The 22615-nt window shown below is 40.4% G+C and overlaps 1 protein-coding gene across 3 annotated transcripts in view; it reads right to left on the bottom strand.

Moving 5' to 3' along the window:
- Window positions 1–22615, bottom strand: part of mmp17a (matrix metallopeptidase 17a) — a 130067-nt gene that overhangs the window by 19597 nt on the left and 87855 nt on the right. For all 3 annotated transcript variants that reach the window (XM_054756879.1, XM_054756878.1, XM_054756877.1), the window contains 3 exons: window positions 20836–20968; window positions 19505–19640; window positions 6373–6659 (listed from right to left, as the gene is read on the bottom strand). In XM_054756879.1, coding sequence (XP_054612854.1) covers window positions 6373–6659; window positions 19505–19640; window positions 20836–20968 — 556 coding nt within the window. The remainder of the gene's footprint in view (window positions 1–6372; window positions 6660–19504; window positions 19641–20835; window positions 20969–22615) is intronic.

The following is a 22615-nucleotide window of genomic DNA, read 5'->3' as shown; positions in this document are numbered from 1 at the left end:
ACAAATAAATAACATTTACAATTGGGCTGCCACATTCTTCATGGCAACGTGATAATGGTGAATAATTCTATCAGTGTTATCTACTGGAGGGTGGTTTTTAAAAATAGTATTCAATGTTCTCCTAACCAATTATGACTAACAAACCCTGCTGGTGGATTGCATAATATTAAAACATTGTTTTGTCCGAATGTTGCAAATTTATTTGACTTTTTTCCTCTTAGTATTAGGAATCTTTTCTTGTGAAATTAGGACTTTATTATAAATGTACCATAGTAACTTTATTCTCTTAATACACTTTTGTCTTGCACATTTACAACTTATTTTCCAGTACTTTTGCATACATACATGTATTTTTGGTGATAACATCATGACTGTATTCTTGTTTTATTATTGTAAAAAGCACCTTTTTGCCCCTAATATTCGGCCATTTTAGACGATTTTGACTGATCTTTCAAGGCACACAGAATATTGTGTTGTATGGCGATATACAGTAAACATGGAACGTACCAAAAGAAACATTAGACTCTCACAAATACTTCAAAATCAACAAGAGAGGGTTTGTGTGTTTTCAGTAACCTCAACATAAAATGAGTGTCACACATGACAGGAAGAAGACAGACGTCCCCACGGACTCTCCTAATTGAGCGCGCACACGCGCTGTCCGATTTACCGTCGTTTACTTGGGGGAATTGTAACATTCGTGCGAGCTAGCTTGCTATTAGCCACCACGGTTGTTTACACGGTTGATCATTATAAGTGTGCCAGAAAATATGGGAGCCCATAGGCCTATAAAAAGCATTACGGTTATTATCGGCTTTCATTTTAGGGAAAAATCGCGATACTGATATTACATTGTTATGCCAACTTTGATAATATCACTGGGCCGATATTATCAGACATCCCTAGTAGTATCAGACATTTATTCACATTTTGTTCTTGTAATATTCCGATTTTTTTTTTTTGTGAAATTTTAACTTAATTTGGGGAAAAATTATTCTAAGTGAATTTTTTTCATCATATTACAACTTGATTATCCAAATAATACAAACTTCTTTGTCATTTAAAATTGTTTTTTGGATAGCATTACAACTTATATATTATTATTATTATTATTATTATTACATTCACAGAAGTACCTTATTTATGTTCCATCTTTCTTTTCAGTGTGGCCCTCTTATGTTTTTGGACCATTACTTCCTGTGAAATTGCGGGCGTGGGGGAAGCATAGTAGGACATATTTACTGAGAATAACGTTAAGGAATATTCTCTTTGCAAACCAAAAACTGTGACCAAAGTTGCTGAACAAGGCATTTGTGATGCTTTTTTACAAACAACACATTGTCAGACTAAGCAGTTTTCTTCTCCATCTTCCCACACAGGAGTGTCTACAATCGAAAATGCTATTTCATGTTTTTGTCAGTGAGTGTTATTTGAACATGTGGAAGGAAAAGTTGCTAAAGTAAACCAGCCGTCCTTTGGTCTTTCAGAGCATCTTCAATCAGGCGAGTTGGCAGCATGCTTTCATTTAAAGAACAGATAACGTGGCTGCAGTGCAAAACAGGAGGCGCTGGAAACACCCGGGTGTTGTTTCAGCAAATTGTGCTTAGTTTGCAAGAACGACAAAGACAGTATGTCATTTCCATAGAACAGCTTCATGTGCAAGAGCAAGGCTGTACTTCTTTTAGGCAAAGGTGTAAGAAAGGTCATTTGCAAGTCTGTCAGGCTTTTTAGTGTACTTGCCATCACGCTTGTGGGACTACGACCCACACCTTTGCAGTTTACATTTGCTCTGGCTGCTCTTATCTGCATCATTCGCTGTTTGCATGAAATAAATCCCTCTTAACACATGAAGGTAAACAGATAAGTTAGCCACTCGCGAGGGGATACAGTGAGCGTAATGAGATAGATAAAGGCCTGCAACGCAAATACGGACTGGCAAATAAGAAGGTGTTCATTATCCTGATATATAATCATTATGCAATAACACGCCAAATTACTTTGCACCTGTAAATAGCACATTTATTTAGTGCGTGTAAGAAGGAGATGTACAAGTGTGAGGAACACATCCAAGGGGTCAGTTTATTACCTCCACCAAGGAAAAGAGGCACTGTTTTGATCTCTTTCACGTTTTGCTGTGACAGTCCGCTTGCATCGGGGGCATATGGTGCGGTGAGCATGCAACTACAAGAGTGGTAAAGCGTGTAGTTGTCTGGTGTGGTTTCTCAGTCATCCAGGTCATGGTAATCCGCAAAGTCTGATTCGGAGCAACTGGACTTAAAAGGCTTCTTTAGTTCTCAGGTTCTGATGTGGCGTCTACCTGTTTATGTCACAGTAGGGTTCTTCAACCAGGTCATTTGCCTGCCTGGTGGCAAAATAACTCCGTCGTGGCCACTCTTCCCGTGGAATGACACAATCTTTGGGGGGCGAGATGTTAGGAAATTGCTGTAAGCAGACGATAGGGGGTGGCGCCAACCCCCTCTGGCCTTTGGAGTTTGGCATAGATGGCTTCTGTACACCTCACAGCAGGGCTGCAACTAATGATTATTTTCATCACGTGCAGCCAAAGTGCAGCTTGGGGGGGCGGGGGGGCTGTTTTTTCATTGACCCGCAGCACATTGTAAAAATATTATTTAACAAGAAAACTAACAAAAACTCAGCAAAAATGGAAACAATTGAAGCAATTCTACAAAAATAAAGTCAAAATATTAAGAGAAAAAAATAATTAAATATTAAGAGAAAAAAGAATTAAAGTCAAAGTATTATGGGAATAAAGTCATAATTCCGAGAAGAATATGTAGAAAAATATAAACAACAAAATGTACAAAACATAAACAAAAAAAACCCCATCAACAGTAGAAAAAAAAGAAGAATTAAAGTCAAAACATTTACAGAATAAAAAGTTGTATTCCAACAAGAAAAAAGATTTTACAAGCATAAACTGGTCATATTATGACAAAAAAATAACGTCATTTTAATAGCATAGAGTTGGAATATTAAATAAAAAATGAATTATTTTTTAAATGTCATAATATGAGAAGCAAACAAAACCAAATAAAGTTTGTAATTTTTTGAAATTTTTGATGAGAATAAACTCTAAATATTACGGGAATAAAGTCATAATATGAAAAGTAAATCTATGAAGATTATTTAAGAAGAAAAATAAACATTTGGAAAATTAAAAAACAACAGCAAAAATGATTGAAAAAATAAAATCCTACTAATAATGCTAACTTTTTCGTCATATAACTTCTCAGCATATCGACATGAGTTGCTTTGCAAAATATTAAAGTGGCCCTCGCATCCTTTCATTTTTCACTATGTGGCCCTCGCTGGAAAAGGTTTGGACCCCCCCCATCTACACGGACCAAGTCTATAGAAACCACACAAACAGTTAGTGGTTTTGTCCGCAACATAGCAGAAAAAAGGCAAAAATGTCAATCCTGTTTTCCAAAGTCAAAACTGAAATCGAATTAAAAAAAAAGATAACAGGACTGCTTGATGATGATGATGATGATGATGACTAAGGACATTTTTTTTTTTTTTAAATCACGTTTGAGAGGCTGAAATCAGAGCACATTTAGATGTTTAAATTTAAAAAATGATGAATCAAATACCAATATATTACCTGATTAATTGGATAATTGATTCATCATTGATTAACTGTTGTCCCACTTGTGTCCAAAGTGTCAATATTAGTGTGACTATCTAACACTGCCTTAACCCTCACGGACATGGAATGCACCAGAGCTGCACAGGTTGTGACTGGAATCCTATTTCACTCTTCCATGGTGACATCAGGAGCTGTTCCTATCCCTCGCCCCGTAAAGGGTCTAATAAAATGGTCTGGGAGGCAGGACACAACAACATACTCCGACACAGCCGTCGTGCTCTTCTTTAAAATGTGGCCCGAGGCGTCGGCAGGTTGAAAACTAGAATGGCAGCCGACCTTTACCCGAATCTGCTCTAAAACTTTATGGATTCTTCAGAAGCTCCACCTCCATAACACAGCTCTTAAATCCGGCCAGCAGGTTTTGTGTAACCTGGAAACTTACAAACAAATCCTTTGGAGAGAAAACATCAATTGAGAAGATCCTACATGCTGTATTATTGAAAGTGAATGAATAAGACAACCTTAAAAGCAAATATCCGGTAAGTTGAAGAAATTAAATATAAACCCATAAATAATGTCAAGAGTGTGGATTCAATTCAATGAATAACAGAATGAAGTTGGCATTAAAAAGTGAGATTTGGGGATTGTAAGCTAATATTGCTGCTAGTTGGCAACATGCTGCACTGCCAGTGCTCCGCAGGGGGCAGCGGAAGCAAAGCCTACAGCAGGGGTGTCCAACCTTTTTCCAGCGATGGCCACTTAGTGGAAAATGAAAGGATGCAAGGGCCACTTTGCTATTTTGTAATGCAACTCATGTAGATATGCTAAGAAGTTATATATATTTCAAGAAAAAACTGCATCTCAGCCTTGTGATATACCGAAAAAAAAAGCCGATTATTAGGATGAACTTCGCTCTTTGCTCCTTTTTTCCATTGTTGCTTTTTTTTTTATTACTTCAACTTTCTCCTTAAATATTGCTAATTTATGGCTAAGTTCTAATCTCATGACATCTCCTTTACTTCAGAACTACTGTTGATCATTTGAATACTGTACCGCTTGCAAGTCCGCGATGAAACGGTACCTCTTTCTTTGGCATCTTCAAAGAACACTAAACTCACACAGCAAATTAAACCTCAACAGCTTTACCTAAAAATATACAAACATGTACCAATACAAGTTTAATATGATAAAAAACAACTCTTTTAAAGTTTTCCCATAATGCACTGCGTCTGAGCAAAGCATTCTTTGGTACCGGCCGGGGCGCTGCAATGACGTCAGCCTCCCTCTGGGCTCCTCTGGCTCCCTCTGGTGGACAGAGGCAGCATTACACCGCCATCCATCCATCCATTTTCTATGCTGCTTGTCCTCCAATGAAATGCTTTGCTCAGATGCAATGCATTATGGGAAAACTTGAATATAGTGTTTATTTTTCATTTTAAACCGCATTAGTGCATGTTTATATATTTCTTAGGTATGCCTTTTGAGTGTTAAGTCACAACTCATGTGACACTATGTTAAAAACAACCATTAAAAAAAACTCAAAATCAACAATAGAGGGTTTGTGTGTTTTCAGTAACCTCATCATAAAATGAGTGTGGACAAAAGACAGAATAAAAGTGACACATTATTAGGGCCCGAGCACAAAAGTGATAACCTTTTGTGAAGGCCTGATTGTATCTCTTCAGTTATAATTGATTTCTTTGGGAAAAAGAGTTAAGTTAGTTAACTCGTGTCGCGAAACAGATGGTGTTCAACTTTGGACGTTCCGCTGCAATTTTAAATATCAAGTCACAAATGGCACAACAAAAAGAGGAGACTCAGCGCTTCAAAAGTGCTCGCCTGCATCTGCATTCAAGTGCTGAAATGTCATCAATGTGTCATTGTGACCAAAGAACTCTTATTGATTGTGTTTAGCCGCAGCGTTCAGACAGCCTCACGGTAAACAACACTCTTTATCAGGCAATGAACCTGAAAGCATTTCGTCTATTTCTCATTCATTTTTAACCATGGGAGAAAAATCATCACTGGTTATATACAGAGATGCTCCGTGCTGGCTTTTTACCTATATCCCATACATCGATATCGTCCACCACAAAGTGCGATCAAAGTTATGATTAAAAATCATGACTCGGCCTGTGACGATAACAAATTTTGCTGGACGAATTGTCCTAGAAATTATAGCTGATAAACGATATTATTGTCAACATTATTTTGAGCCCATTTTTTCATGAATGTAATGATAATGTGTGGCATAATAATGCCAGTACACCCTTCCAAAAGCAAGAGACTTGAATTTCTCAAGAGTATTTAACATTGGAATATCAAGAGACTTTAAATAAAATAAATTAAACAAACAAAACAATGAAAACAAAATGGACTCTCAGTCTCTTTTAGCAAAAATTGCACTTAAATAAAAATGACAATCAATCACAATATTTTATGATTTTGAATCAGTACGACTTTCTTGTTGTCCGAGTATTGGCAAAAAATGGAGAAATAACCCGGAAATACTCTGAAGTTCACATTGTGTGTCAAATAGGGATGCTCTAAGTCACCACTATTTCAGTCATTTATTCTCTTCTTAGTTTGAGGACAAATGAAACTTTTAAAGTCAGATCATAATGCTAAATAAATATTAACGAAAGAGAATGGAACATGAAACAGGACTGCTTGAATTCTTAATGAGGCCAGTGTACTAGTTTTGGACAGAGCAGTTCTAAGTCACAAGAACTCTGGAATTACAGTACGGATGCGTTTCCTACCTGGTGATCTGAAGGTCCAAGCCTCGTCGTCGTCAAAGTGCGTATCCCCAGCGGTGAACCTCTCTCCCGGGAAAAAGGCATGAGCCACAGTGCCCCCTGGCCCGTCAAAGGGGTATCCATCATTGTGGTCGGCTTTCGTGAAGTCGATCTGAATGTCGGCGTCGCTCCCTGCCACCTCGTGGAAGTTCAGTGGCGCGATGTCACTCCACACCTTCAGGGCGTAATACATGAGGGCTCGAACGGTGTCTCTGCCCAGTAAGGCCGAATCCTTCGGGAAGGTCCTCACTCTGAGAGAGATTGGGTGAGAGAAAGAGAATATTGGGGTGAAAGAAAGGGAATAAAAGCAATATGTTACACGCAGTCTGAGAGTCACGGGCAAACCTTTCATCTTGTGTGAGACTTTGCAGCTGTTCCCAGGTCTGAGACCACTGGGGAAGGTGACCTTTTCTGTCAAAGTCACAATTCTGAGCACCTGCCACACGGGCTTAAGATATCCCAACTGTTTTAAATTGCGTTTTGTGCTGCTTGTGGACTTCTCTTATTACAGAAATGTACTGCCGACGTGTGGCAAAACCTAATGAGATGCAGTTCAAGCGCTGTGTCAAAAGTGTGCTCTAAACAGAGATAATAATGCTCAGTTATGGCTGAGGTATGAACTGATCAGTAGTCACGCTCGCAGAACTGAGCTTTTGTGAGGTACAATGACAACGTCCGTGACGGCCATCCATCTGTAAAGGATATTTCTTCCATTTAGCCTTCCTTCCTGGTTCTTTGGACCACGTTGCTGTCGGAGAAGGAGTCAGTGATCACACAATTTAAATCAATAATTCAAATCGTATTAAAAAATGAGAGCAATTTATTCGGTTTAGGGCCGCAACTAAGGATTATTTTAACAACCGATTAATCAGTCGATTATTTTTTTGATTAATCAATGAATTGGATTAAAAAAACACATTTTTAATTTCCGCCTCGTTCTTCAAAAATAGATTTGAACTGAATAAGTGCACAAAGACCGGGTTGCCGCTTGAATATTCTGTTGAAATAATGGTTAAATAATTAAAAGAAATCTTAAATGTTTGTGAAATAGCTTCAGTAAAACAAAAAATGTACACAAAAACACAATCGTGATCATTTTCTGAGTCCATTAATCTGAAGCTTGTTGTTTCAATTAACAGAGTCATCGGTTAGGCCATAGATGGACCAAATTAATATGACGCAAACACCTACAGTTAGTGGTTGGGTCCGCAACATATCAGAAAAGAGGCAAAAATGCCCATCACTGTTTTCCAAAGTCAGAGCTGAAATATGTGAATATTTTGTTTTGGCTAAAACACAAAGATAATAGGTTTGCTGTCATGGATGACGAAGGGAAATTTAAAAATATTCACATTTGAGAGGCTGAAATCAGAGGATAGCTACATATTTAAATCAAGAAACGATTAATCGATTACCAAAATAGTTGTCGATTAATTGTGTGATCGAGTAACCATCAATTAATCGTTGCAGCCCTAATTCGGTTAGAGTGCTGGGCTCTACAACGACAGGGAAGATGGACAAAGAGCCCAGAATGATGAACGTACAGAGCATATAAAGCCTCGAGAAAGTGAACGTGAAAGTTAAGCTTGTGTGTGTGTGAGAGAGAGCAGTGCACTTGTTGTGTGCTTGCCTTTTGTCCCTGTATTTTTCCGTGAGTCATACCTAAGCGTCATACCTACAACTCCTGATTGTGCTATGTGAGTGTGTGTGTCAAGAACGCCTTCTATGAGAAGCAATGAGACTGAAAATGCACCGAGCGAATAGGCTGAATCTAAAAGTGTAATAATTACTGTATATCGAACACATTCAACTATTGCCAAAAAGCTCGACAGCTTTGAACTCATTTGACTTTGGAGCTTCCACTGTGTCAGCGCCGTCGTTTTTCTTCATTAACGTCATATCACATCTTTCCTAACTCATCTATCATTAACTGATATTTACTTGGCGGTTAACGTGTTTTCCTCACACCCAGTGATGCAAATGAGTTGATTAGCTCACATAATCAATAAGCTCAATTAGCAAATGTGCCAACAAGTCAGAAAGCGCATGGCGACATACAAACCATCAATAAAATCCAAAAAGGCAGTATAAGAAGGCGTGGCATTATAGAGTGATGCATTTCATCAATGCCATTATTGCAAAAGCACGGAAAACAGTTAAACCTTTATCTTCGAATACCTCATCGCCAATACCCCTGAGTTGCATATCTGCTAGTAGCTAGGAGCTTTATGTAACAATTTGGCGCTCGGCCAAATGTAACCCGCGTCAGACAACTCCAGACCGCTACACTACAAAATCATCCGGAGCAGTACAAACAGTTTTGGTCAACCAAATGAAAAATGCTGACATTAGTGTGAGTCAGATAGCTGTGAGGAGAAACTGAACTCTGGTTAAATAAACAGTCTGATTGCTGATAGTTTTTTAATGACATGGGCCAGCACTCCTGATTCTGAAGGCCCTGGGGAAAATTTGATAGACACATAAAAGCTGAAATCTGATTGAACAAAAAAATAAATAAATAAGATAGCGGATGAAGATAATAGACTGTTGGGGATAAATGAATACAATCTTATGGAACAAATACTAAGATTTAAGTTGTAAATGTAGGTCAGTGCTGCTGAGTGTTTAGGCCAGCAGAGAAGGCCTTGTTGGCCCTGACGGCACTGTTCCTGAAAGCACTAAGTGAGGTTTGACAATGAGTTGCACCTCATTGGTATGCGTGCAAAAAGCCACATCCAAACAGGATCACATCACGTACTCGGTGGTGAAACTTTTCTTGCGCTGATTTCCATACACAGATGTGCCCACACAGCGACTTTATTCACACCGCTAGCAGATTCGCCCTCTGACTGCCGCTCCACAGTTTTCCAAGGTCGTTGCAAATTGCTCAACCTCCGCAGACAATTCACCTGCTTATTAAACCTAATTCAGATGAACGAGTGTGGGTGATTGGGTTCTGTGTGTAAATATAAAGATATGTGTATCCAAATTGTGTTAGCTGGCTCGGGAGTGCGCTCGGGCAATTGCGGTGACGTCCGTCACAAGGTCAGAGCCCTGCTGTCCTGCATCCAGGATGATGTGCGGCATCCAAGGGAAATGCTTGTTTACATTAGGAGACTGTAGGTGCATGAAAAATGAGCCAGGTGTTATTTCCCTGCGGTGTCTTGTAGACATTAGATTGAACTCGATGCACTGTGGCAGGGATCTTATCAGTGTGCAAATTTTACATTTTCATTTACCTTTTAATCGCGCAAGGCCACTGCAGATTTCATGTTGTTTTTTTTAGGCAGCCAGCATCGATGCATCCATTTTCTACCGGTTATCCTGTTCAGGGTCACGGGACGCTGCAGCGCAGCTGACTTTGGTAGAAAGGCTAAATTACACCCCGGACTGGTCACCAGTCAATCACAGGGCACATGCAGCTGAAAAGCCCTTCCTAGGCGCCCGTTTAAAACCGAAACGAATGAAAACTGAAATAATTGTCCCCATAGGAAACAATGTAAATCCACTTAATCTGTTCCAGATACCAAAAATGTTAATACAAAACACTTTTAATAGAGAGAACTATGGAGTCTTCCAGTTCTGGTTTCTAGTTGAGAGCACGCTATCGGGCACATTTTGTAATAAAGACAGCTTACAAACACAGCTGGACAAGACTGACTCACCAACGTGTGGCATCTTTGTTTGGGCACTTGAGTCCGCGGAATGATGCACAGGCAAACGGACTAGCTTGTGTGACATTCTCCTTTGAGCTTTCCAAATGAATGTGCCTCAGAGGATACGGTAGTACTGTGCAAACTAAGTAATGTCCGTCCATATCTTTATTAATACAAGATTCAACAAACCAAAGGGTAAAAATACATGTCCGATAACCAAGACAGTGTACGAGAACTGAGGCAAAATTGTGGCAATAAATTTCACAGAAAGCAAAATCATACAAAAACTGGGGCGTCCACTGTAGAGAGACAGACAGCCATTCACATTCACATTCACACGGAAGCCACACTGCCTGCAACGGAAGTCAGGCTGGTTATCCTCTAGACCAGTGACGGGTATAGCAAACAGCAAAATGTCCTTATTCTTTAAGGTGGCTCCTCCTGTCACAAAAAACAGACTGTGCAGAGCACCAGGATTAATTTTGGTCACCCTTAGTTACACTGAACAGTGCAACCTTGGTTAGCGTCATTAATCTGTTCCAGAAGGGTTTTTTTTCCCAATAAGAAATAACGTAAACCCAATAAATCTGTTCCAGAAAGCCCAAAAAACGCAAAACACATTTTTATAGTTTTACAATGATAGTTTTCCATGCACAAAACAATACACAATGCATACAAACGCATATAAATGATGACCAAAAGGGATCAATGAACATTTAACGTCACTTTTCCGTAGATCGAGGACAGGTGATTGTTGACACAGACGGCAATGTGCCAGCAGGACCCACTTCGATACCACCTTCGTGTTTTGCTATGGTGTATTTCTTCAATTCAAAAGTGTTCCTCATTTTCTTTATCAAAATGCTGACTCTTGCAACGTTCTTTGGCTCCACTATGGGTTATTTTGCAGCCGTGATCAAAAAAAAAAAAAGCAGAGACTTGTAGCGTAACTGTGTTAGTGAGCAAAGAACAACAGTCAAACGATAATGACATCATAGATGGGCGACGGTGCCGACTTCTGGCTCCTCTTTTCATGTATTAGTAAGCTAATTAGCTGCTAACAAGAACATTTTGTGATAAAAATACATTAACAACATAGATAGAATTACACAGTGTATTAACTCATTCAATACTAAAGCCGTACGCTAACCAAGGTTCCGCTGTATAATAAAACAAATCAATATGATCAACTGCTGAAACAGAAAAAGAGATAAAATAAACAGAACCTTTAAAAGGAGCCCTAACTTCAAGATCAAACTTTAATTACAGTTTAAAATACCCGGCAGAAAGAAAGCCACTACCAGATTCCGGCGCGTGATTAAGCTGTTGGCTGCGTGATCCCAACATAAATGTTTACTTTCTGGAATTTTCACGACCGTGACCGACAAGCAGCTGGAAATGGATAATCCAGCAGAGGAAGGGCATGTGTAAGATTTTAGCGCCGCTGCGTAAAAGCCCAGTGGCTGTTAAACAGCAACACACCTCATGAGAGTGCATCATTGACTCACAAATAAATACCTGAGAACAGAGTGTGCTGTCAGACTAGTTCACATCAATCAAGTATAATACAGACATAAAGATAGCGCTTACATCAACAAACCCCCCACGCGCACTATTGAGCAGGCGGGCCACCACAGGCCGTGCATCTTCTGCTTTGACAGGGGAAGAAATGAGACATGCATTGTTACAAACTGATGAGAAAGAAACGGAGGAGCGTGGTTTTAATGTCACAACATTCATTCTGGCCGCACGCAAGTCGACTTTAAACAAGAATGAACTTAACCATTTGTAAATGCGGTCGTGACGGAGATGCAGTGTTCATGTTGGCGGAAGAGTCAAAACAGATCAGTGTTTCACCACCAAATTCTATTCATTTCGAGAGGGTGCTTGGTCGAGATTTCATGAAATTCCCTCCATTCGTTGCTGTGGTTCATCAACAGGATGGAATTGATGGTACAATGACCTTGAACTTTTACCATCAAAAAGGACATTTCTGTGAAAGAGGATGTTCCTGACAAATTCAGAGAACGTAACCCCCAAACAAGTTCGCCATAGTACAACGTTGGCTGTCCATTTGTCCTCTGGTATCTATTGGTTGACTTCCAAGTTGTTCTAATTTGAAAACAATCCATTTCCGTTGCATTATAATCATAAGCGAATTCATGTGTTCCAGGCTCCAACTGTTATCATCGAAATCTTTTTTAACGTATTAGACGTTTAAGTAACGTTTTCCTAACTGTCGTACAATGGACAAAGAAAAACACAGTGGAACCTTGGTTAGCGTCATCAGCCCATTCCAGAAGGTTTGGCTCTAACTGAAACGTACTCTAACCGAATCAATTGTTCCCACAAGAAATAGCAAAATAACAAAACACGGTTATATAGATTGACAATTATAGTTTTACAAAACAACTTGAAATGCCTATAAATACATATAAATGATGAATGGAAGGGATATTCAAGGTTACTTTTACCTTCATTAAGGACATGATTGTTGTCAAAGACACAATGTGTCAGCGGGATGAACATGGACACCACCTTCGTGTTTCTCACTACAAGACTCTGCTTTTCTTTTGATCACAGATCACAGCTGCAAAATCGAGCTACAGAAAGCTGCAAGTGCCAGCATTTTCATAAAGAAGGTGAGAAAACTCCAACTCCAAAGTACAGTCCCTCATTTATCACGGTTAATTGGTTCGGATTCAATTTAATAAGTGGAATATTTTCCATAGTTAGAGCACAGAAAACTTGTTTATGACGTTCTAAATACGATTTTTACCATTATTAGAGCCCTGTAGACATGAAATAACACTCCTATAGACTCTGACTACACACTCTGTTTACAACACATTGCACAACTCTAATGCAGGGACATAACAGATGGCCGCCGCTCCTCTCTTATAGGAAGATACCGAGCTAACTGGCCTCCAATTTACTTGCTCTAAACTTAAGAAAGTGTTTCAAACGGCGCGGGGAAGAAGGACAAAGTAAAAGGCCCAAAACGTACCACTTCCACACGGAATGAGAGAACTTTTTTTCACTATGTCATGTCGGACATCATGTAATCTCAGGTAATGTCTCATCACTGTAGCATTACTGACGCCTAGTGACCAGAATACGACATATAACTTGTCTTTCAGTATTTTTTGACAATAATGGACCATAGTCATCCACGAAACAGTGATAATTTATTTATGATGAATAAATGATGAATGAAAGGGATAAATTAACATTCAAGGTTACTTTTACCTTCATTGAATACAGGATGTGGCAGTGATCCATACAGACACCACTTTCGTGTTTTGCCATGAGTTATTTCTCGAATTCAGTAGCGTTTCTCACTACTCGTCTCTGCTTTTTGTTTGATCATGCCTGCAAAATAACCCAAAACGGAGCCACAGAAAGTTGCGAGTGCCGGCATTTTCATCAAGAAGGTGAGAAACACTCTTGAAATTTGATTCAACTCCCAAGTATCCAGCATTTGTGGCATTCAACTTTGTAAGTCATTCAACTAGAAGTTAAGTCAAAGAGGAAAAATATCTCAGCCTTATTAAAAAGGCAGTCGCGTGCATGTGTGTGTGTGTGTGTGTGTGTGTGCGTCGTCTTCACGTGAGTGGATAGAGCAGGCTAGCTGCTGTCAGAGAAAGGAGAAGCCGAGGCTTATAATTGTGCACATATAAAAGACAACAGCTTCAAAATCCAGCCGGACCCTTTGTCAGCTCGCAGCCTGAACCTGAAGTAAAGAAAGGCTCTCGCCCTCTTCCAGTTAGACACAATTAACTTGGCAATTAACCCTGCAGCGATAATTTGCTTCTCCCCTGCGCCCCAGAAAACAGTCCCGAGACTAATAGGCTGGAACCGCTAATACTATTTAAAGTAGAAAATAGACTTTCTTTGCCCTTTGCTGTTTTGTTCACCTTTCTGTGTTTGTACATTCAAATGCAGTGTAGCCAAGGTAATAATAGCCAGTGTGAAACTCGGTGACAGCACACGACTGTGCATCAATTTCACGTGAATGCTGCAGTTATAAACCACAAAAGCAAATTGTGTTCCTCCCTGGGACTTAAATGTAATAAAATATATCAAAACAGCATCAACACAGACATAAGAACTGGTGATAAACATTCCTTTATTGCAGTGGCTCTCAATTATTTTCTGTCATGTCCCCCCCAGGTGATTTTTTTTTCACGCCCTCCAAAATACTATTGAGAAGCTGATAATATGTACAGAACACATTAACAGCAACCCACACAAATACGAGTCTTATTTATGCCTTATGGCTTATTTTCTCTTCTTATGTCTACTGTATTGGGTCATACGAGTGTAAAGGCGACTCTCGGACTGGGCGATATGGACCAAAACTCATATCCCGCTATATTTAGGTTGAATATCAATATACAATATACAGTATATACCCATGTTTTTTCCACAAAGACATAATCAAAGCCAAATATGCGTGTCCGATTGTTTTAATTCAAATAAATACTTCACATGAGGATCTTTTGGGAAATTTTAAAGCTTTATGCAAGATGTACATGAAAAAAATCTTAGCCGCTAAAATAACGTAGGTCATTCTCTTATTATCTTATTAGGTGAGTAAAATGAGCTGCAACAACTTTCAATTTCCAACAATTTCCAAGTTTATTAACTCGCAACATTTAAAGGAGACTGCTCGGTCTGTGTGGTTCTCAAAACAGAGAAAAATGTGAAAATGATTCACACAGGAGTCTTTCCTCATTTTCTAGCGTGTTCACGGTAAACACGTACGCTGCTTTGTTTCCCGTTATCGCCACTTGTTTTCCTCTTTTGTTTTTCCTTTCATTTCTGTCAGAAACGCCCCCGTCGTTCCTCCGTCCTCCATTAGCTCTGGACACTTGTGGTCCTCTTCTACAGGGTTGCACAGGCAGCCTGTTGATTAGGTTGAGCACTGCTGCCACCTAGCTGGAGGCGTGTGTATCTTTCAAGCATTAATGCAAGCAACGCATGAAGACACCGATACTGAAAGCTGCCTCTTACTTCGTCGTTTTGTTGTTGGAGAAAGTACAAAGCATGCATGGCAAAACATTTTGAGGTGTGTTTGGATAATGATTGGAAATCCTCTACAATTCTTGGTTGCATGTTCCGTAAGACAGAAAACAAAATCATAAAGTTCTTCGGTGGCTTTTCGATGAGTCACCATTATAGGACACAGTGCTTCATTCCCGTTGGACAATAAATTGTTTCCACTTCTCCAATTTGAGAGGACGTTGTCCCTTTTTTATTTGTGGGTCCTGTATGTGGGGTCAGCCTTCCTGTCGTCTTATATCACTTAAATCACTGCGCTAATTGCTTCATCATTACTGTCCCTGTAATGGGTGTAATGGGTGTAATGGGTGTAATGGGTGTAATGGGTGTGCATGCTAATCCTGCACAGCAGTTTCTTCGTATTGTGATGCTGGATCGTCGCCCACATGCTTGACTGAGACATCGCTGCAAATGCACCGGAGAGCAATGTCGCCTGACCTCTTAAAATGATCTGTTGATGTGAGGAATTACTGTACGCTGGCAAGGCAAAGGCTCAAGGTAGTTTGTAATCAATAAGCCATAACCAACTCGCTCACAGCTACAAGTGAGTCCCGCGTCCGCTATGCATTACTCTCGCTTTTTTGAGCCGGCGGGAAGCAGCAATCTTTGTTAGGGAAGACTCGGTAGTTAGCTGGCAAATCCGTCTTCTGGCTGTCTATTTACTCAAATGGCCTGCAATAAATAGTATAGCTGGACACCGGTACGTAATACGGCCACATGAAAGACTCGGTGTAGATCATCTGCTGGTGTAGATCAGTTGCTGGTCCTTGGTTTATAAAAACAAAATAACAATAACTGATTTTGTCAAGAGTCTTCTCTTGTCCATGTAACGGGCGGAATGGGGCGGTACAGCCTGTAGAACAGCGCTCGCATGCACTGTAGTAGCACCGCCATGTCATTAGTATGCCAAGAAACAGTGCTTGATGAAGTTTTTCTGGCCTTAATCTTTGCTTTAAAAAATCCTGTGTCTTATTTTTCAAATGCACATATACTAGTCAAAAACGGAGTGGGTCTCGGAGGGGTGACACGTCTCCTGGGATTGACTGGTTTAGAGCAGGCAAGTGTCCAAGTTAAAGAACACAGAAGGTTTGTCTTCTGTGTTGTGGATCTATTTAGAACAAGTGGTGACAGGCTGTGGTACGATGTGCTCAACTGTGACCTTTATGCTCTTTTGCTGTGGTCTGCAACAGCGTGGCGATAACCACGACAATGCAAATACTGTTACGAATAAACATAGCAGAGGTATGGACCCGAGTCACGTGACTTCTCGATGACTTTGTACTTGACTTGCCAATGGCATCAATGACTAGCAGCTCGACCTGGGCTTTGACATCAGTGACTTTGACTCTAGTCGGATGACTTGAAAATAGTTGAGATTTTCAGTGAATGTGTCACGTTAAATGCGTCCTCATGCAAAGTATTCAACTAACACCATCGTCATTATGGAATTTACAAAATATACTTAAAAATGCGCATTGCTTGTACTCAAACTTATTGGTCAAAGTGTTCCTTTGTAACCTCCATGCCCATGTGACTGTAGTCTTTGAAAGACGTGATGGCATACACTTCTTGATTCATTTGGTCCTTCTTGTCCTAACATACAGGTGATATATAGGCCTTCTATCTTTATCCTCCCCCAGGAGATTGGTTTGGCCCCTCTGGGCTGTGTGCCCACAGTAGGCCAACTTCCCAAAAGAGTCTCCTTTCTTAAAGTAAAGTGCTCTATCCAATACATGCTGCTTTTAGCTTTTTCCATTGCTCCCTCATGCATTCTGTTCCTGTCAAAGTACTGCTCGTCTTTTTCTGTCCAGCACATTTTGCATTTCTCACACCCTTCATTACGAAGTGAAATTTGACGACTCAAATGACAAATTGACAGCATCGAGTGTGGAGACGGTGTGCTCGCCCTTAATGCTTGTGAATGTTGCAGTTCTGGTACCACAGATGGTTTATGTAACAAAGGGTGAGCGCACCACATTTCGTGAGCAGAAAAGGCATTCAAACTTTTTGCAACAGCACGAACAATACAGGACATGAATTACCAGAAACCCATTTCTCTTCCTCACGCGTCCGACTTCGAACATCTTCATGTTATATTCAGGAAATTATTTTAAACATATACCAACTTTAACCTCAAGAGCAGCTTTACTGCCCAGAAATAAAATACATTTATATTTAATGCACGCTCACTGTGATTTCCTCCCCCATCCAAACATAACCTTTGTAAGTGAGAATATAAGGATATAAATCGAAGCATAAAACCTTGTTTGCATTGCACACATTTTCACACCCTACTTGTTTTCCACAGTCAGGTACAGACTGCAGCCCGAGGCAAAGCTGCACTCTGCTGAACCGAGACGCTGACCTGTCATTTGGCAACCATCAGCTGCGCACCAAAACTAAAGCAACTAAAGCACTAACAAATAAAAATAGCTATTATTGTTCCAGTTCCAGTGAAATCTATTAGCTCTTTTTCTTTTGAGACAGGAAGGATGAAATGCTGCAGACAACAAAACAGCACGGCAAACAAACCACAGCCCTTCAGCGCTTTCGCAGGCTATTCCGAGGGACGGGAACAAAGCGCTGATACGCTGCCTTCCCCTCATCTGATCTGTGCCAAAACCACATAATGCAATAAATAAAGAAATAAATAAAAATACGGCAACAACAGTCAGTGCACAATGAAGGAAGAGCGACAAGTGTGAATAAACTGAGCAATCAGCACTCAATAAAATGTGCCTTCTGGTAGATCAAATGAACAGAGGGAGCTAACTAAGCAGCCATCAAGGCGGTGGCTTGCCAGAGTCATTAGCATTTATCCCCTCAGGCACTGGGATGTTGCTACCAAATTTTAAAGCAATCATTGCAATGGCTATAAAGATATTTTGGAAACACCGTCAACCTTGTGCTATCGTGTCAACATGATCATCTTGTCTGGGTATTTATTTGGCTACGTCTGACCGGCCAAATTTGCATTTTAAAATACAGGAAATTTCCCCTGAAACTGTTTGCTACAAAGGGTTCCAAATCTTCCAAAAAGCAGTGCCCAACCGTGCTCTTCTTTAGGTATGTATGATGAGCCTCCCATTTGTCAACATACTGTATTTACACAGTTTTGTTGTTTTTTTGGCAGTGATGTCTTTCTCTCTCTGTTAATTTGACTGAATCACGTGTCGGGCCTGTCACGAACCCCCGTGTCACCATTGTCACAAATGCACACACTTATTCAGCATGTAAGTTACAAGTCGACAGGATCGATTTCTTACTATAAAACATATAACATATATTTAAAATCTAACTTCAAGAGAGCGTAGGTGGTGCCCCGATAATCAGCCAATGAGAGCGTGAAGCATCAGAAGGCGTCACCAAGTGTACTCTGTTAGTCATGGAAAATTGTTCCCTCTCTCTGCCGCGCGCGTGCTATTCAAATTGAATTTCTGAACTTGCACCGACTTGACGCTTTACGTTATATGGAATTTCTTACGTAATACGATGCAAAAATTTTACAGAAATTCTTTACGTTCAGTAGAATTTACGTAAAAGCTGATATTATCGGCCCAATATTGGCGTAAAAATGTAAATTGGTCAATATCTCTATCAGGTTTTAAAATGTTTTTTTATTAACGTTTGAAGTGTTTTACATCTCTACTTATTATAGATAAAAACGTATTCGTATCTGCGATTAAATGCTATAAATTATGAGTTAACTATGTTGTACAATATAGACTCAATGTTGACAATATTGAGTCTATATTGTATAAAAACCAAGACAGCGTACTAAAACCAAGGCAAAATTTTGCTCGAAAACTGCATGACACGAAAACTGGGGCGTTTGAAAACCAAGGTTTGATTGTACTCGCATTCCATTGCTGTTGTCAACTGACAATTGCACTGCACATACTATCTTCGGCGATTGTGTTCCCATCTCTTCAGATATGAAGTAAGTTGCTGCCATTGGTACACACACACACACCGCCCCGACAGCATGTGCGAATCGGCATTGGCCAACAAAGTTGTAAAGCCCTCTTCTCTTGCAACCTATTACTCGGCTGTTTTCCACATAATCAAACTGCTGATGCATGGTTAGCGTGATCATACAGTATTATTTGATCATGTGGTGTATAAACTCTTTATTGATTCTGTGAGGAGGCCCGCACCTGGAGCTCTAATCGCTTTCTGTGGGACAAAAAAGAAGCTAGAACGATTCATTACGATTCATTCTCCCTTTCATATACAGGAGAAATAAGAGTTAATCCAAAGGCCTCTAGCTTGTATGGCCAACATTCATCCTGAAATCAACATGATTCATACGCAGGAAGGAAGTGAAGCTGGACTATAACGTGACCTGGACACATTGATCATTGAGTGTTCTGTACCTCCAAGATAGGTGCCTCTTTGTCCATTTGTTCTGAGTGTTCAGGCTCCGTTTCCTGCGGCCCATTGCCCCTTCAGCCACAGGCACATCTGGCAGGGAGCACCTGGGGGTTTTCATTAGTCCCAATGTGGCTTGATCTGTGGGAAGACAAAAAGATTGTTGGCTAAAATGGGAATGGTCTGCACGAACCAAATGTATACAGTCATCCCTCGCCACTTTCACGGCTTTTCAAATTAATAAATCAGCGTTGTTTCACGGTTGACTACGGCAAAGAAGCATATTTAAGTAAATTGGACATATTTCTGGCCTAAATTAAGCATTTTCAAGCACAAAAATGGCTAAATGAACTAAAATACAAATATAAGGCATTCAGAAGACGCATTAAAATACATCTTACATTGATGTGTGAGTCTATATTATGTCTTATTTCTGTCTTAAATGGCTTATTTTCTGTCTTTTACTTCTACTACTGTATATTGGGTAATACGATTGTAAAGGTCACTATAGGGGTGTTATTTCATGTCTAGGCGGCTCTAATGATGTTAAAAACCGTATTGAGAATGCCGTAAACAGGTTCTCTGTGCTCTAACTACGGAATATTAGACTTATAAATAGGAATCCTACTTCATGGAAATTCACGGTCGAGTCTGCAACCAACTAACCACGATAAACGAGGGATGACTGCCTACCATATTGAATAAAAAGTCTGAAAAAGACGGGCTGTCTTATATTCATCAAGACATCAAAAGTAACAGATGGTGCCAATCGACTGAGAGTCAGAGGGTTTCTTCCTCAGTGTTTGCCAACTAAGTTGCGATTTACCCATCACATTCAGGACCGATTGGCCTTGGTGGCCTTGGTGGATCTCCTTAGATTTTCTTATAATTCTTTTCATTCCTTTTCCTAAAAAACAATTGTTCACGTATCTGATACAGCTTTATCGTTCGAGCAATCAGGTAATTTTTCCCAGACGACCATACATTAAACTTGCTATCACACGTGCTGCCTTTAAGTGAATATCTCCCAGATTGTATCGCGGGCTCTCTGCACCCCCTCCAGTCATGCGTGTGAGCTGGGCAAGCAGTAGGTGTGGAAAAGAATTGTATGGAAGCAGGAACTGATTGTTGGAGGGGAGTATGAGGATTTACGGCGTAATGTTTGCGCGAGAGAGCAGGATGTGCACTTATCATGCTTAGACTGTCACAATGTTTTATTCACCTCAGTGTAATCTCAAGAGAGATTATAAATTTGCATTCAGATCTAACTCTCGTTGACACATGCTGTAGCCATGCGGTAAGCACGCGCACACAAACACACAATGTAGCCGCATACCAAAGACTCCGGTCTCCTTGAGCCCTCCAAACTTCTGCATGGCTTTGATGGCCTTGGTCAGGGCCTCCTTGGTCTGAAGCTGCCCTGTCACAGGGTCGGGGGGCGGGAGGTAACCAAACTTGCTCAGCCAGTCCTGGGGAGAGAAAATGCTTGAGATGAACTATCTTTCTCGGCTCTCAATCCTGTAGCTGTTGAAAAGATCGGACACCTGATCACGTTTACTGTCTGACATAATGTGCTTCTATTCACATATGGTGAGAAACATACAAGCAACATGTATGAGTCGATCACAACATAACAGCAACTGAATAGAATACTGAATAAGATCATTCGTTATTCGAGATCTAGCGCTTTATATACAAAACAGCATGTGGCGCCAAATGACTTCTCCTGAATGTGACAGAAAACCGTTGTGCCTCAATGGTTGGGCAAGTTGGCAAACCACGGAGGAGTAGTTAGCCTAAGAAATATGAGATTTTTTTTTATTGTAATCCTCTACCAATTGACCATGTCCACTAGAATACCCATATTTTAAAAATGCATATTTTTCTATATGTTCCGGCTTCTCATTCACACGCAAACAAAAGGTTTTTGTTCAGCGATGAACAGATTACAATTCGCAACTATGCAAGCTGTGATTGCTTTTTCAGGGCTTCTGAGTTGGCCAAAAAGCACATGACTGCCAGGGAAAGTGTTGACATTTTTTAACACTGCAGTGGGGGAAATGTGCGTTTTTGAAAATATCCGTGTTCGTGTGAGCAAAGTTTGACTTTGAAAAGATCATTTGTTTTTAATGTTAGTTTTGTCTTTTCCCTCCATCCATCTGCGTCCGCTTATCTGAAATTGGGTGGCGGGGGCAGCAGCCTAGGCAGGGAAGCCCAGACTTCCATCTCCCCAGCTACTTCGTCCAGCTCCTCCCGGTGGATCCTGAGGCGTTCCCAGGTCAGTTGAGAGACATAGTGTCCACCGTGTCCTGGGTCTTCCCCGGGGCCTCCTACTGGTCGGACGTGCCCTGAACACCACCCCAGGGAGGCGTCTGTGAGGCATCCTGAACAGATGCCCGAGCCACCTCATCTAGCTCCTCTCAATGAGCAGCCCGGATGACAGTGCTTCTCACCCTAATTCTAAGGGAGAGCACAGCCACCCTACGAGAAAACTCATTTCGGCTGCTTGTACCCGCGATCTTGCCCTTTTTGTCACCCCCCCAAAGCTCATGACCATAGGTGAGGGTAGGAACGTAGATCGAACGCTAAATTGAGAGCTTTGCCTTTCGTCTCAGCTCGGTCTTCACCACAACGGGCCGATGCAGAGTCAGCAGTTTTGTCTTTTTTTGACCTATATTCAAAAATAGGTCTTGGAAAAGAAAGATTGTTTCATACAGTATACGTGTTACTAGTGTATATGTTACACAAACTTTGATTATATGAGGCAAAATCATATTGTATTATATACTGAATTAGTGGAATGTTCTGAACTCCTGTTTGGACCGTGGAATTTTTCCCCAACTCAAATATTACTATGACTGTTTTCTAGTTAATAAGTAACTCCGTGCTGATTCTATCTATACAGTAGATATAAGTATGCTGACTAGTGAGATGCAGTGGACTGTATCCTATATTGCCGTGGCATGTAATAAAAATGTGTAAAGGGTATCACCCGTTAATTGAACATACTGAAAAATAATGGGTAATTAATGGGTGAACACAGTCAAGGCATTGAGGGGTTCAGTTTGGTGGCCCTAGGATCTCATCTATGCTATTCGCAGATGATGTGGTCCTGA

Source organism: Dunckerocampus dactyliophorus, chromosome 17 (genome assembly GCF_027744805.1).
Source record: "Dunckerocampus dactyliophorus isolate RoL2022-P2 chromosome 17, RoL_Ddac_1.1, whole genome shotgun sequence".
Lineage (NCBI taxonomy): Eukaryota > Metazoa > Chordata > Actinopteri > Syngnathiformes > Syngnathidae > Dunckerocampus > Dunckerocampus dactyliophorus.
Note: the sequence above shows the minus strand (reverse complement) of the source record. Positions and strands in the feature narration are given on the sequence as shown.